This window comes from Amblyomma mixtum, chromosome 2, assembly GCF_055824585.1.
Source record: "Amblyomma mixtum isolate Tamu chromosome 2, ASM5582458v1, whole genome shotgun sequence".
NCBI lineage: Eukaryota > Metazoa > Arthropoda > Arachnida > Ixodida > Ixodidae > Amblyomma > Amblyomma mixtum.
Genome location: NC_143013.1, coordinates 116,337,585 through 116,353,847, shown reverse-complemented (window position 1 = coordinate 116,353,847; position 16,263 = coordinate 116,337,585). Strand labels below are relative to the sequence as shown.

General features: G+C 44.1%; 1 protein-coding gene across 5 annotated transcripts in view; it reads left to right on the top strand.

Moving 5' to 3' along the window:
* The window catches only part of LOC149360674 (thromboxane-A synthase-like), a 34,684-nt gene extending 18,821 nt beyond the window's left edge, over positions 1-15,863 (top strand). The window contains exons 8-15 of one of the 5 annotated variants that reach the window (XM_089569371.1): positions 880-887; positions 3,046-3,166; positions 4,873-4,966; positions 6,230-6,338; positions 9,089-9,177; positions 10,111-10,251; positions 12,338-12,503; positions 15,786-15,863. In XM_089569371.1, coding sequence (XP_089425497.1) covers positions 880-887; positions 3,046-3,166; positions 4,873-4,966; positions 6,230-6,338; positions 9,089-9,177; positions 10,111-10,251; positions 12,338-12,503; positions 15,786-15,863 — 806 coding nt within the window. Of the gene's footprint in view, positions 1-879; positions 888-3,033; positions 3,190-4,872; positions 4,967-6,229; positions 6,339-9,088; positions 9,178-10,110; positions 10,252-12,337; positions 12,504-15,785 lie in introns of all 5 variants that reach the window. The other 4 variants (XM_089569374.1, XM_089569372.1, XM_089569375.1 and 1 more) reach the window with 4 other exon arrangements.
* The last annotated feature ends 400 nt before the right edge of the window (positions 15,864-16,263 follow it).

Genomic DNA, 16,263 nt, shown 5'->3' with positions numbered 1-16,263 from the left:
GCGGATGAGATTAAGAAGTTTGCGGGGGTACAGTGGCCGCATGTGGCGAAGGACAGGGTTAATTGGGGAGACATGGGAGAGGCATTTGCCCTGCAGTGGGTGTAGTCAGGCTGATGATGATGATGATGATATGTATTAGCCTTTTCGTTTGGTTTAGGTTTGATTGTGCTCTGTTTATTCTCGCTATATACTTTATGTACCACTCCCCTCTGTAATGCTCTTGCGCTTGAGGGTAATAAAATGAAATGAAATGAGGGGTGCGGAGAGTGGGCAGGTAGTACTGCGTGCCACATTGGGACTGCTGAATCGGTTGAGGACAGTGGAGCTGAGGTACGGCGTGTCAGACGGTGACTGACGAACTGTGTCACGCCACCCGCACACACGGTCTGACCCCGCCAGCGAGAGCGGCTGCTCCACCTGACAGGAGAGCACTAATTCTAACGATTACTCTGCTGCGTGGACTAGACTGATCATGTGTGAATTTTTTTATTGCCCACCTTGACATGCCTTTTCACCTTTCATCTGTCCCCGCCGCGGTGGCTCAGTGGTTATGGCACTTGGCTGCTGACCTGAAAGGTAGCGGGTACGATCCCGACCGCGGCGGCTGAATCTCGATGGAGGCGAAATTCTAGAGGCCCGTGTACTGTGCGATGTCGGTGCACGTTGAAGAACCCCAGGTGGTCGAAATTTCCGGAGCCCTTCACTACGGCGTCCCTCACAGCCTGAGTCGGATTGGGACGTTAAACACTAATAAACCAAACCAAACCTTTCATCTGTTCTCACTAATAGTGGCATACACGTACAGACTTTGTCAAAAGTAACCAGGCTCCATGGTTTTCTTTTCATTCGCATAACAGAGCCCTCACGGCTTCCCTAAAGATCAAAAAGTTCTTTGAAGGTGAGAATAGGGGTTATTCTTACCATACAGAGATTTAGAGCTAGAGGTCTGGCATAATAGCTTTAATATACAACTGAGAAGAAAAACGTTCAGCCTGGTTACTTTTGACAAATACTGTACATCTCAGGCCATGTTGCTGAAATTGATGTAACGTCGTACTGCTCATCGACGATTCATATCTGGTCGTTGTGTGTGCGCTGTCAAATCACGACACTTGCCAAGTTATCCACCAATACCGAACCTAAGTTAGTAACCATACGAACAGCTTTGTGAATGTGACCGCTTAATTTGTATTGCGTTTCAACAACCTGTATACCAAACATACTCATCTGCCCTACTCCACCGAAAAACTCATCTGTGTAAGCGGGCTGTGTGAGAGGGTGTTATTCTGCATTCCGATGGCACTCATTCTATTTCGGCCTTTTTGAGATGCGCATGAAGGCGTTTTTGCATTTTTGGCCTGCATTTATCCTATAGATCGAAGTGATCATATTATGCCCAATCAACCAGCTAGATACCCGTTCACTCAACTGTACCTACGTTAGCACCAATAAATGCTACCCCCACCGGAAGCTGTCAAGAGTATTAAACAGGGCTACCCCTTCAGAAAACTCGGATAATTTGAGCAAAGCAAAGAGAGTGGCGAGTAAGGACACACTGGCACCGACATGCCAACAAGGGTAGTTGCTTACATCGCACTGAAGCTTCCGCACCGACATCTCCTCGCCATGGCTACGTGTAAGTCCCCGTGAGATAAGGGCGCGCTGAGAGATAGCAGCATCGCAATTCTTATCGCACTAAGTCCAAGAGCTGACCCAACAGTTGGGTTGTCATTTGTATGGAAACAAGGAATTGTTTTTTGGTTTGACTTCCTGCAAAGCAAAAGTGACGACATCAGCGGAGAGTAAAGGTGCAAACGCTATCCTTTAACAAAAAGTTTTTCTGCATATGCGCACAGATACTCTGAAGGAAATAATTGGCAGTTTTTGCCAATCATTTCCTTCAGAGTTTTTGAGGTGGCTGGCAAGCGATGTGAATGCTTGAACTTCTGTTAGCTTGCAGATAACTTCTGTATACGTACAAGGTGCGTAGAAGTGCTATGCAACAGTGCGGTTTTTCAAATTCAAATTCAAATTTTATTTTGCCACCATGGTACAGATGATGGCGGGGACCCGTAGTAAAAGCAGCCGTTTGACAGCTTGACAAGGCCACGGGCCCCCACTTTGATAGCAATGCAGTGGTTTGGTTTTTTTTCACACACACGCAAAAAAAAAGCAAATACAGGAAATACAGATAACAAAGGAAAAAAAATACATATAGCAGAGCTCTTATCAGGTTACAGTAGTCAGCATAAAATCAACAGCATTGTCCTGGCTGGAAAGAAAACTTACAATGATGGTGAAAGAAAGAAGAATTAGGTAAACAAATCACAGAAAAAAAAAGGTTAGGTGTAGTGTAGTGTAAAAAATACTCGAACTGTTTGTGGCGTGTTGTATTTTGGAGATCAATATCGTTTTGTGCGAGTTTGTTAAGAAGTCGCGGTAGTTTATGTTCTAATATTTGATTACCATAGAAAGTTATCTGTGTTTTTACATTCCATTGCGCTATATTTCTTGTGCTGTACATTGCATCTCGTTTTTCTAAACCAGCTAATTTGGATAGAAAAGATATATTGTTCAACACCTCGTTTTTCACACACTTGCTCAGGCGATAGTCATAAAGCTTAGTAATTGGAAGTAAGTTATACTTTAGCCGCCGCGGTGGCTCAGTGGTTTCGGCGCTCGGCTGCTGACCCGAAAGACGTGGGTTCAATCCCGGCCGCGGCGGATGAATTTCTTTGAAGGAGAAATTCTAGAGGCCCGTGTACTGTGCGATGTCAGTGCACGTTAAAGAACCCCAGGTGGTCGAAATTTCCGGAGCCCTACACTACGGCGTCTCTCATAGCCTTAGTCGCCTTGGGACGTTAAACCCCATAAACTAACTAAGTTATACTTTAAGAAAAGTGCGGCCGTATGGTAGGTATGCGAAACATTTTCAACAATTTTCAACAATTCAACAATTGGTCAATGCGGTCAATAAGTCTGTTGAGTTCTTTGATACATAGACGTCTTTCCACTTTTTTTTCAACAAAAAAGCTTCGCCGGAAGGACCTGCTTCAGCTGATGATTGACGCGAAGCACGCCCGCGTTGACATCGGATCGGTGCGATCCAGTCAACTCATGGCTTCCGAAGACAATGACCTCGAACTCCCTAACACAGAAAAATCTGGTAAGTTTGCAGCAACGCTAACAGTAAATCTGGGAAATGTCACTCGCATTCCGTGCAGTCTTGTTCTCATTCTGAACAAGGGAGCCGTAGCGTACTCGAAACGTCATTCTTTTTTCCAACATGGTCACTTACCAGGGAACTTCATCAACCATGATTCCTGACCAGACGGAATGCCGTCAAAGCCCTGACTGCAGTTTTGGATTGTCTGCCTCTGTTGCATCATGACTGCGGTCATTGGCGATTTTAATAGCATTACTCACTTATTTCAATACGTTTATAAGAGTTTGCTCATTTCTTCTCCATCTTTGGACTCCGAGCTTATTCTGCAGAGTCTGAACTATTCGCCAAACGTTTTGATATGTCCTCACCATGATGAAGCGCGCTATAGTTGTTTTGTAAATTGAGTGAAATATTGTTGCCCAGTCCCAGTGGTAAATTCAACAGCGCACTGAAAGTTTTTTCAGTTAATTCGGACTGTAAAATATTTATACAGTTGCCATCTAGTGACGCAGACATCGCGTGTGGTTGTTTTTCTATTTTCTGTATTCGGTTACATACTTTTCGAGCACTTGTTTTCGTCAATGGTTTCCTTCAGAGCATAGAAAAGACAGGAAATGTGCATTTTTTTTATTTTTCATGCTCTTTCTTTTCACCCTCTACCTCTGTACTGCGTGATGAAAACCAATTTCTTCGAGAACTACGTGTGCGTCCTATAATATTTTAGAATGTTTACAATACTCTCTCATGATAGAATTTCTCCACAGTAATTGCGATGGACCAAAAAAGAAAATCACTGCTGCTTTGTCGATACTCAGTTAATTTCCTGATCCGTGTCAAGTACATTCACGAGCTTAAATTCATCAGTTTGATTCTACGAACGTCGTCGAATGTCGTCGTCGAATGGCGAATGTCGTCTGAGCTTAGTTCTACATCACGATAGAAAATTCGCATTTCATCGAATAACGAATAACATCGAAGAAGGTAGCTAAAAAAATGGAACGTAAAGTTTAGACCATTCTATGCGATAGTCCAAGCTTGTGCGACTGTTTTGAGCCAATAGACGGAATGTAGGCCACAGATATCAAGGTTTTACAGCTACGATTTTAACTACGTGTTGCCCCGACGCCGACGTGTACATCCTCTCCGGCCGATCCCATGAGCGCAAGCGTCGAAAGGGAGAGAGCCTGCGGTATATAAGCAGAGGCGCATAGGCCATGCCAGGGGCGTAGCCAGGGGGCATGAGCGCAAGCGTCGAAAGGGAGAGGTATGTAAGCAGAGGCGCATAGCGCATGCCAGGGGCGTAGCCAGGGGGAGAGGGGCTTATGGGGCTTCAGCCCTCCCCCCCCCGAAAGTTTTCTGAACTGTCACCGACCGTCGCATGGCCCAGGTACATATCGCGACTTCTGCTATCATAGTTTTTCTTCTTGCCTGGATGGTCTGTCTTTCCGTGTGTAAAGTTTACTATCTGTGATTGCGCAAGATGTTTATTTGCCTCGTTTGACGCATTATATAGAGTGACTTTTTCTTAGATACGTAGATTTAATGGAGACACACGTGTATTTAAATATGCATTCTTGCTTTCAGGCGGTTCTTCCACTTTAGGCTCACGTTTCTCACTTGACGGGCGCATAAACACGGTTTCTCCTTACCTGGCTGTATTAAGATTTCGCCTTCTTCCTACATTGCGCCACTTTTCGCTTCCACAGAAGTCCTCGGCGGCGGGAACCAGTCGGTCTTCAGCAAGGGCGTCCTGGATGACGACGACATCACACAGAATGCGTTCAACGTCCTCGTTGCCGGGTGAGGCATTTTAGCGGCGCTTGATGAGGGAGCGCCGTCGCGTCGCGTTACCATTATACGAATTCGCAGAACATCTAGTAATCGGCGCAGTCCTTGAGGCGGTAGGAATTGTGAACATAGATGATGCGAAAACAAATTGCACTGGATGGACCAGATGCAATCCCAGTCGGCTATACATCTCTGACAAAGGCTTTAGGTGTACAACCTAGCTCAGCGCCCAACTTGAGGGATTGGGTTTGGGAGGGGGGGGGGGGGGGGGGGGGCTATAACATGCTGTAGGCATCCGCTGCGCGCAAATCGTGGAGCAATTCTTCAGCTAGAACCCTGGGAAGGGAAACCAAATTTACGAGCTTTTCGATCTTACAAGAAAATTATTCTCTAGCCGCAACCTACAAAGCTTCAAGCAATCGCTGACTTGACAACAGGCAGTGGATCAACCCGAAATATACATACGCATACTCTGTGTACGCCACTTTTTTCTTGCGTAAACAACGACCCATCTGTTTGAGTCTCATTGTTAACAAGGCACCATTAGCGCTCCCCGAAACGTCAACGTTGTTACGTTTTTTTTTTTCAGAATTCCCTGGCCAGACGGGTTTCCGTAGAACCGTGAACTGTATGCAGTGTATTATTCCATCGAACTCTACTTTCCTTAAGGGAGAGCGAAAGGCTTCATACGTCCCATTTCGAGGTTCAGCCGACGATCTAGGAACTTTTACGTGACAGTGCAAACAGTTCATCGTCCAAAAAAAGAAAGCTTTGAGAAAGTTTAATAGTGCTGTTAATGTTATTGTATTCTTATTTTTATTGTATTGTATTGTTATTGTTATTATTGTTATGGTAGTATTGTCAGTGCGAAAGCCCTAATCGGATGGGTTAACCCCGAGCAAGATCTCGCGATGTCTGTGCGTTTCTTTGTGGGTTTGCGATGATTGTGGGTATGTTCTAAGTGATATAAACAAATGACAACTAATCAAATAAATATCCGCGACTGGGATTCAAACCTAGGGCAACGCGAACAGACCAGCTTCGCTAAGGCGAAGGTTGTGCCTCACTCAGGCGAGACACGGGCGAGCTTTTCTGTCACTGCTGCCAACGAGTGTTTGCAAGGCCATAATTAGCGAATGAAACATGATGACGACGATGAAACGCCTGCACTAAACGGGCAATGAAAGCCGCGCACACTGCTCTTATTCTTTACGGATTCCTCACTGACTTGATCTTCTTTCCATTCTTGCATTGCTTGCTATCCTGGCTCAAAAGGTTCGAGACAACGAGCAACACCATGGCCCTGGTGACGCACGTGATTACGCACTACCCGGAAGTGCAGGAGAAGATGAGGCAGGAGCTTCTTTCGGTTCTGGGACCCTATGTGCGTAGTCTGTCTTAAATGTCTGCTACTTTGTTGTTGTTTTTTTTCTGATAGGAAAAACCGCCGCGGTGTCTTAGTTGTTGCGGGACTCTGCTGCCGAGCCGTAGGACCCGGGCTCAGCCCTGGCTAAGAAGGCCGCGTTTCGATCGAAGCACAAGAAAAAAGGCGCCCGTTTGGTCGAAACTAAACCGAAGCCTTCCAGTACACTGTCCCTCATACCCGCCGTGTCACTTTATTTTTAAGATAAGATAAGTATTTATTGGGTACATATTGCTTACATAAATTCGGTATACAGGCGAGGGTCCCAAAGTCAAGCGACTGTCACGGGACCCCCGGTAGATTAATATTACCTTAATAAAAACAAGCAGCATCACAGACAGGTACAATTAGCAGTAATAACAATGGTAATTTAAATAAGTAACATTTATATAATGAGAATGAAATAGATTAGCAGGGCAAAAACAAACAGACAAGCAAAACAAGAATAACAACCCACTATAAATAATATTGTACAAAATACAGCGTTGTGAGAAGACATATAAAGAAATAATTCAAAATACAAGGATACAGTTGTCAACAAACAAAAAACAAAGTAGAAATTTCTAGCAGATAATTAAGGACTAAAGCAGTTCACTCCACATTTTGCTGCAAAAGAAAACTTTTTAAATCCGATTTAAACATAGACAAAGACACAGGCGATTTTAAACTCAGGGGTAAATTATTCCACAGGGAAATGCATACAAAATGATAATGACGTTTTCCATAATTAGTGAAAACTTGGGGAAGCAAGAAATTTTTTTGAGCTGCAAATCTCGTAAGGTTACAATTTTTCAAAAAACATTTGTCAATAAAATCAAAAGAAAATGAGTTGTTCGTTATTCTAAAAAACATGCTGGCTAGATTGTAATCAAATAAATTTCTAAGGGATAAGATATTATATTGACGAAGCAAAGGGATAGCAGTAACAAGGTATAAACTGTGGGTAATGATACGAATAGCCTGATTTTGAATGTGCTCGATAGAGTGCAAATGACAGTTGTAAGTGTTCGCCCATACTACAATGCCGTAATTAATGTGAGCGTGAATAAAAGCAAAGTAATGTGATAAGAGCGCTGATGATGCAAAAAAATGACGAGCCTTTATTAATGCACGAATTCCAAATGCAGTTTTTTTCTTCACATGGTCCAAATGATGATGAAATTTCAGTTGAGAATCGAGTTGAATACCCAGGAAAGTCACGTTGTTGCAAGGGGAAATGGAGGCGTTCAGCTCCACAATTTACAGTTTTTGTTAGTCTAAGATGTCCTGAAAGATATTTATTGGCTAAAGTAGCAGTCAACTCCGGGACACTGGGACATCAGTTTTAACTGTGATCAAACCATGAACTATAACAGAAAGATTGCAGGTAATATGCTATTTTTTCGATGCATACCAAAATCTTTCTTTTAAAGATTTTCCAGCGCTCGCATCGAGCACTCGTGTTTGCCGCAGAAAACCAACGGGTGATTTTTTTTGTTGATCGCAAAAACTCTTATTGCAAAAGAAAATACAAGCTTGCAAAGGGCTGATCTACGGATATCTTAATTTTTATAGCGGGATCCTACGATATCTGAGAAAACTGTGTTGATACAAACAATCTGATATTGAAAAATGTGCTTATCTAGAATTTAATATATGGTTCAGAGTCCCGCATTCCTAATCCTGTTTTCTTTGCAATGGCGGACAACATTATGACTTCTACAATGAGACCATACCAAGAAAGACGGGTGAAGCGCGGCGAAGCGCGCATGATCCTGGTGCAAAGACTTTAAAAATACCTTAACTCAAATAAGCTTACTTCATGGAGCTGATATTCGAGCAGCCACAAGGCACGCAATGGATTCCGGGTATATTGTAAAATCATCCGGTTACTTGCGACTTCTCTGCTGTACTCGATACCTTAGTATAACTCCCGCGTATTCCATTAAGTCTAGTAGGTACAGGTTATTTTAACTGAACGCACAAGTCACGTCCTATAAAAGTAAGATAACCCGCTCTCTTAGAACCAATGGCATTAAGAAAAGGCTCCAGTAGCTAAAAAAAAAAATATTCATAATGCTCTCTGGACTTCTGAACTTTAGCATCTCTCACTGTCAACGGGGTTAATTTGAATCTCCTTTTGTTGCGTTTTAGGCAGCGTGCTTCACTGTGACGAAGCGTCGACTAGTTTTTGTTCGCAGAGCTTAATTTAGCACACTCCACCGCGCATGCAGCACGCGTGTAGGTGTACAGTCAGGCCGGAATGAAACGCGAACACGCATATGTCATACATTTCTGCTTTGCAGCGAGATATTCCTTTACAACCTATTTTCGATTACGCATTTCAGTAGGCCCTCTACCCAGGCACATGAATCAGGCTAGTTGTGCACATCAGCTGAAAATGGGCAGGTAAAATATTTTGTTTTCTTGACATGCTCTGTTCGCGTTTCATTCCGGCCTGACTGTACATTAACTTCCGTGAACGAAAACCAGTCAACGTTTCGTTCAGATGTACTCTATAATCTGACTAGTTTTCAATGAAAATATTTCAAAAGATGAAATTTAAACACGAGAGAAGCTTCAACTTCTGGTCGGCTTTGTTATCCCTCTTCAATATGAGGAAGTCTCCTAAGCCTGCTTCAATAAAGTTTAACCCCCCGCGCAGTGCTTTGCAGGGCTGAATGCTCTTACAATTATACGATATGTCCGCGTCTTTTCTGCTTTCTTTTCAGGAGCCAATCACGTACAGCACCATTCAAGATCTCCCTTACATGAACAGCGTTATACAAGAGACCATGCGTCTCTACCCACCAGCCTTCGCGTGAGTATGAACATGACGCACGTAGAGCGCATTCAGGCTTGCGGTGTTGAGTAGACTTCTCATAGCTGAACAGGTATAATTTGCGTAAAAGTGTGTCATTCTTCTCTGACCTGCCGCTTGTTTGCTAGAATGCTTGGCATAAAATGAAAAATGTAAGCCATAAGTATACCACGCACGCTGCGGTTGAAGTATTTACTTTTCCGCGCGAGAGTTGTCTGTGATCAGTCTGCTCCCCATTCCCACACGGTACCGACGGAACGCAAATAGCGGCCTTCCAGGATTGGATGCATACGAGGTGGCTTGAATGGGCGTGTAGTGATATCAGTATAATGCAACGTCAGCCAAATTTTGTTCCTGATTTTTTTTTACAGCGCCAATAGCCGACAAGAGGTCAGCACGTTAGAATCCGTTCCATAATTTCATTGCATTTAACATTCTTGTGATGCCCCTGGTGTTGCATGAGCACTTGGCTACTGTTACCGCTGAGATACGTAGCGACCGCCAGCAGCTTTTTCTGCAAGGTGTGCCAGAACTTGCGCTTTGGTCGAATGACTTTACACTGCTGCAAGCGGCGGCAACTAGTTCACACAAGGGAAGTAGTTTGAGTCCCGTTGGCAACGTTAACTATTGTGAACCGGCTTAAACTGTGCATAAAGCACCACGGGCGTACAAACCACTTGGCTGCCGGTCGGGTGTCTAGTGTTACTAAAATGGCGGCTTTGAGGTGCCTGCAAGGCTGCACGCACCTCAAACGAGCTCCGTCAGAATTGGAACCAGCTCTGCGTATACCGGTTGTAAGTATGTTTTAAGTGGCAGCACGTAGATTCATATTCCATTTGCCTTGCTTATTTTCTACACTGCGCCTACCTGCGTACATCACATTATCTATGCCACCTTCCCCATTGTGACCTTCTATCTCCGCTTATTATGCAGATTCGTCACGCGTGAAGCCGTGGTGGACAAACAGTACGACAAAATACGCATCCCAGCCGGTACTGCTGTTATGGCGGCCTCTGAATACATCCACAGGGATCCCCGACACTGGGATGAGCCGGATAAATTCAACCCTGACAGGTAAGGCAGCTGAAGTCTTGGGTGCCTTTCCTTATAAGACGTAGTTAATTAGAACCCACTGGGCACGTTTGAGTCCTTACAGCCGATCAATCACACTGTATCTACTTCACTACGTGATTGAAGACCGTGAGAAAAGAATCGTTTATTCAATGCGTAGCTATAAACGTGTACACGTTAGTTATCACAAGACACACTGAACGAGGGGATCTAGTTCTCGCTTAGTTTTTGGCGACACCGTAAGAACGTTCCTGGGGCGTTCAATGGGCGCCCCCTCTAGTTGATCCTGGGGCATCGTCTGACAGCAGGAGCCCGGTCTTAGTTCAATTACTAGCACGGACTTGAAGTCAAAGCTCATTCGCGCTGCGCACACCCACGTCGTGAACAGCAGCACACGAGCGCAGGCTCAGAGCCTGCGTAGAGGCCGGATTCCCGGCTTGCATAACATGCATGTTCTAAAACGCGTTCCGGAAATCGACGCTTAAGGACTTACTTGGGATGTGCCACGGCATAAAGTAAATTTAATTTGTTAACGAAATGAGGTTCTTCGAATGGCACGTCGGCCGTTCATTTATTGCGCAAATGTGGGTCCCAGTTTTCTGCAGTTATTCAAAGCCGTAACTCGGGTGACATTTTGTGCCCGCGCGTGTGTTGTATTGTAGGCACTAAGTTGTCTTAATTTCCTCAGCAAGACTGTTGCTGAGTCGCTACGGAGTCGGTTTAACTTTTGATCGCTACCGAGCACCCCGAGGCCTCCAAAACGGCGGCCTGTAGTACCGGTGCGCTTCAGTACTGAGAATTCGCCACCTAGTTTTATTGGCGTTAATGCTAAATTACTTGAAATATATCTAAAGAAGCGGTTATATGCCCGAATTCTGATGTCCTCCCAGACAACTTCACCAGGTATAGAACATAAAACTTGATACCGGTAGCGTCATTTTTCAGCCTGCAGCAGACGACATTCGTTATGCGTCGGAAGGACATCGCCGCTTACGCCGAGCGAAAACACTTATTGCTATGCGCCGCATGTCAGTATGGTTGCACGCTGCCACATCCTACTTGCTTTGAAGCCCAGTTTATTTTAGAATTAGAAAAGGGTCGGTTGTTATGACGCAGGAGCTGCACAAATGCCGAGCTTTTTTTCGTTCGTATACATGAAAGTTTCTTTTTCTTTGCAAAACGCACTCCACCAGGGATGCAATATTCGTAGCGTTTTCTGTAGGTAGGTAAGTTTAGCCTTAATAAGTGGTCTTTTTTTTTAACATGCAGGACTGACGCCTACTAGCGAGTGTGCAGAGAGCGTCACATGTTGTGCAACCACGGCATCCGAGCTAAGAATTGTACAAAGCAACCTTGAGCATTTACTGCGCTAGCTGTTATAATGCGAATATTTCCGGGCGAAGTGTGTTTCTCATTGCCGTCGTCGTCGTTGTCGCCGTAGTAGTAGTAGTAGTAGTAGTAGTAGTAGTAGTAGTAGTAGTAGTAGTAGTAGTAGTAGTAGTAGTAGTAGTAGTAGTAGTAGTAATTAGTAGTAGTAGTAGTAGTAGTAATGGTATAGTAGTAGTAGTAGTAGTAGTAAGTAGTAGTAGCAGTAGTAGTAGTAGTAAGTAGGAGTATTAGTAGTAGTAGTAGTAGTAGTAGTAGTAGTAGTAGTAGTAGTAGTAGTAGTAGTAGTAGTAGTAGTAGTAGTAGTAGCAGTAGTAGTAGCAGTAGTAGTAGTAAGTAGCAGTAGTAGTAAGTAGTAGTAGTAGTAGCAGCAGTAGTAGTAGTGGTAGTCGTAGCAGTAGGAGCTGTAGTAGTAGTAGTGGTGGTAGTAGTAGTAGTAGTAGTAGTAGTAGTAGTAGTAGTAGATAAGTGTCCGTGCAACTGAGCATGACCTGGGGAATGAGGGCAGGGACCCTGCACGGGTATCTTGCACGAGCTGTATCTCTCTCTGCGTAATCTTCATTACGTGCCAACTACAGTTGCATGTCCGTATTGCCAGCTGTATAATTACAATTCAGTTTATGTCATTGTTAAGAAACAAACATTCGAAGAAATCCTAGCTAGGCATGCTAACTTTCGACGCAACTGTTGCTCTTTCTCGCAGGTTCATGCCCGAAAACAAGTCCAAGATCAACCCGATGGCCATGCAAGCCTTTGGCAACGGGCCGCGCAATTGCATCGGCATGCGCTTCGCGCAGATTGAGCTGCGGTACACGTTCGCCTACATCTTGCGCAAGTACCGGCTGGAGAAGACAGAGAACAGCGAGAAGGTGGGTGGTGTGGTTGTCGGCTGAACGCCGATGCGACACTGCACACGTTCGGACACTGCGTGAAAAAAAAATTATTGGCTAAACTAGGCTACGTCTTAGTTGAAGCAATCGGCGAGAACCGCGATGTCCCTCCGGTGTGGTTGTTGCCTTAATGAAATCGCACATACCCACGACGAAGGATTGGCCAGGGTTCAGTGAGGAGAGCCAAAAGAAGAGGGTAAATCGGTGCGAAGCTAATGGTTTCGCTTCGGATAATAAATCAGAAAAATCGAGGTGATGACCGGATCATTTAGATACGTAGGTGGCTGGTTCTCGTTTCCCCACTCCTTCTGTTCTCTCCTCTTCTTTTCATCTTCTCGTTTCGTTCTTCTTCACGTTCCTCTTCTTTCTCTTCTCTGTCTTGGCTTGTCTCGTACCTGCCCATGTTGTCTTGTCCGTGTTGGAATTGCGCTGTAGTCTTAAGTATGCACAACCAACTAGCCAGCCGTTGCGTGCTAAGAAATCTATTAAACGAAAGAGCCTTTCATAGTTGGAAATAGCAGGCAATACTGTCACATTTATGCAACGACACTTGCATCTGCCCTCCCTTGAAAGTGTTAGTCGCATCTCAGTATATTTTTACGACGGGGATAATTTTGTTGTCAAATATCGTAGCATGCAACCAGGTCTCCGTCATCAGCATAACTTGTGGAAACCGCCGCGGTGGCTCGGCTACTGATCCGAAAGACGCGGGTTCGTTCCCGGCCGAGGCGGTCGAATTTCGATGAAGGCGAAATTCTGGTGGCCCGTGTACTGTGCGATGTCAGTGCACGGTAAAGAACCCCAGGTGGTCGAAATTTCCGGAGCCCTTCACTACGGCGTCTCTCACAGCCTGAGTCGTTTTGGGACGTTAAACCCCATAAACCAACCAACCACAACGTGTGGGTAAAGGCCATAAAGAACAGCTTTAAGTTCGCCTATTTAGTTTACAAGACTACATTTTAGGAGAGTAACCACAAGTGACGAGTGTTATTCCCGTAACACTTGGATGCACCGTTTAAGGCATCGGCCAGGTTACGGACGGATCATTTCGATACATATGAGGATGGTTCTTATTTCCTCATGCCGTGCCGGCAATATGACGTACAGCCTAAGCTTCTCAACATTGCACAGCAGCAGATCTATATATTCGTGTTTGATTAAACTATCAGTTCAGAAAAAAGCCCTTTGACTTTGCAGAAATAATTACCAAACGCACCTTCCTTGACTCGTTTGCCGAGTGCTTTCAGTCTGCTTCTCCGGTCTACATGCTTTCTAAAGAATGTTCCCAGCAACTTTGTCTCTCTGCTCTGCGAGATGGCTCTTTCGCAACGATTGACGCATTTTGCGAGATTTGCACTCTGTTATCATTTATAATTATCACTGATTCCACAACAACGCGCTCTAAATAACACACTTGCTAGTTTCGGACGCGACTGCACTATGGCTCTACTGTCGACGCTTGTCCTACTTTTCGGCTGTCGGCAAGCTTTTACTACACAAATTTCCTGCGATACTATATATTAATGCCATAGCTACAAACATCTAATGGGGCATAAAATGCCAAGGTAATTAAAATTCGCCCATTGTGACATCCTAAGTGACGCGGAAGTGACATTACCAGACCGGAAGTGAAATCACTTCCGCTAAATACACCTACACCTTCACATGCTATCGCAGTGCCCACGCATAAGGAAATTTGGTGTACTTGCATGTGGATTTTTTCTCATTGTCACCGTTATCAAGTCTTTCCTTTTTTTCTAAGGCAAGCCCTACTTTTTGAAAGGGATCTGTCGGTTCGGTCACTTATCCTTGCAAGAATGCGGTAAACACTTCCCATTCAGCGTATTGTTTTATTTTTATTGTTATTTTTATTTGGACAATACTGCTAGCCTCTATCGAGGCTGTTGCAGGAATGGGTACATGTTTGGTTTCATTTTTTTTTTGGTACGTCAAAACAAAAAAAACTCACAAAGAGGGTTCACACAACTGAAATAACATTGTAAAAGTGATAATCATGGGAGACAGTTTCGAAATGGAAGACGCAGTATTAAACACAAAATAAAGCACAGTGTGCAAAAATATATCTTCGAAAAAGTACAAGCAAAGCCTTACTAAAAAGTTCAAATAAACAATTATGACAGGTGACAAAGAAAACTACTCAGATATTCAGAGCTAACAACATTTGCAGGTAACATATTCCATTCCCTAATTGCTTGCGGAAAAAATGAATAACGAAAGGTGTCAGTATTGAATTTATACTCTGTTAAACGCTGGGAGTGTTTCGTTCTGGTATTGCGTTTTGGTGAAGGAACTAAGTAGCGTTCAGAATCTATTTTAAGAGCACCGTTTAGGAGGAGAAAGACGAATTTAAGGTGCGAGGTCCGGGCGGCGTGTTCGCCAAATGCAGCCGGTACAGCCAGCGATGACAGCGCCGCCCACCGGCAGGCAGCAGCCACCATTAAGGCTGGTTATAAATATTCATTCAGAACGACGGTTTGACATCGCCGCTATGGCGCAGTGGATTAGAGGCACGTGTTGCGTATGGAAGGTCGGCCGTTCGACTCCGCTCTCTCTAGTGGAATTTTATTGATGTTTTTTATTTCATTTTTTAATTTTTACCCCTTTTAGGTCGCAAATCGTGATGCTTAGTGGCATATAACGCCGTTTAAGATTTTCAAAACATTTTCTGCATACTTTTACACAGATTATTCACAGCGCTGGAATATCAGTTTTGAATTTAAACTAAATATCACATGGTTAGTAACAATAGGTTGGCATAGACTTTTAAGCATTATTTAGGGAATAATTATCCCTTTTAGGTAAGCCGTTGTGACAATCTTCAGTCACCGTGATCAATTCACCGTGGTTTCAAGCCTTGTGGCTGTACACGCTGCAGTTGGCGAATACGCGTCCGGGCGCGGTTACTAATAGTGGAGAGATTCGCCTTGTTGAAGAGTTCAGTTGGAGAGTCATTACGTTTATATTTGTTAAAAATAAACCTTACTGCTTTCCGATGGACGCTTTCTAACTTATTTATGCATTTCTGTCTATGCGGAAACCAACACAGGATGTTGTATTTGCGTTGTAGGGCGAAGTTTAGGTTGGGATTGTTGGGATTTGCGGTCGCGGCTATTTTTTCTGCATGAATGCAATAAATACGCAACCTCGCCATTTCAGAAGCTGAGCTGGATCTAGATATGGAATTTTGTGCTCCGTTACTGATGTTGAAACATAGCCATGATTTTTTTATCTTCCTTTCAGGACCCGCCTCGTATCGAGATGAACCCAATCATCCTGAAGATCAAAAACGGTGTCAAAGTCCGGGCAGTGCCCCTGTGACCTCCGATACCGAGACCTTAAAAACGTCACATCTTCAGCATGGACCCCTGCGCATCGCAGCGTAGTTGTCCTTGTGCGCCAAAGTTCCTTTGTCTTCTCTATGGCGTTACTCTGAGCAGCATTTGCAAATTGTGGCTGACTGTTTTAAGCCATTATTTCTAGGAATAATCGACGAGAACAAAAACGGCAGCTACGCAAATATTTATCAGCAAGTGACGGTGATTACTGCGGCTGGGGCGATATAAAAGGAAGATAAATATGAAAATGACGAAAAGAAACACCACGATAACCAAATAAAGTATTTTCTGGACGAGCTACTAAAACGATTAGACTTTAAGATGTGCAAAGGACAGATTCTCTTTAAGGCACTTAACTATTTCAATTCATTCTGGGTTTTTTG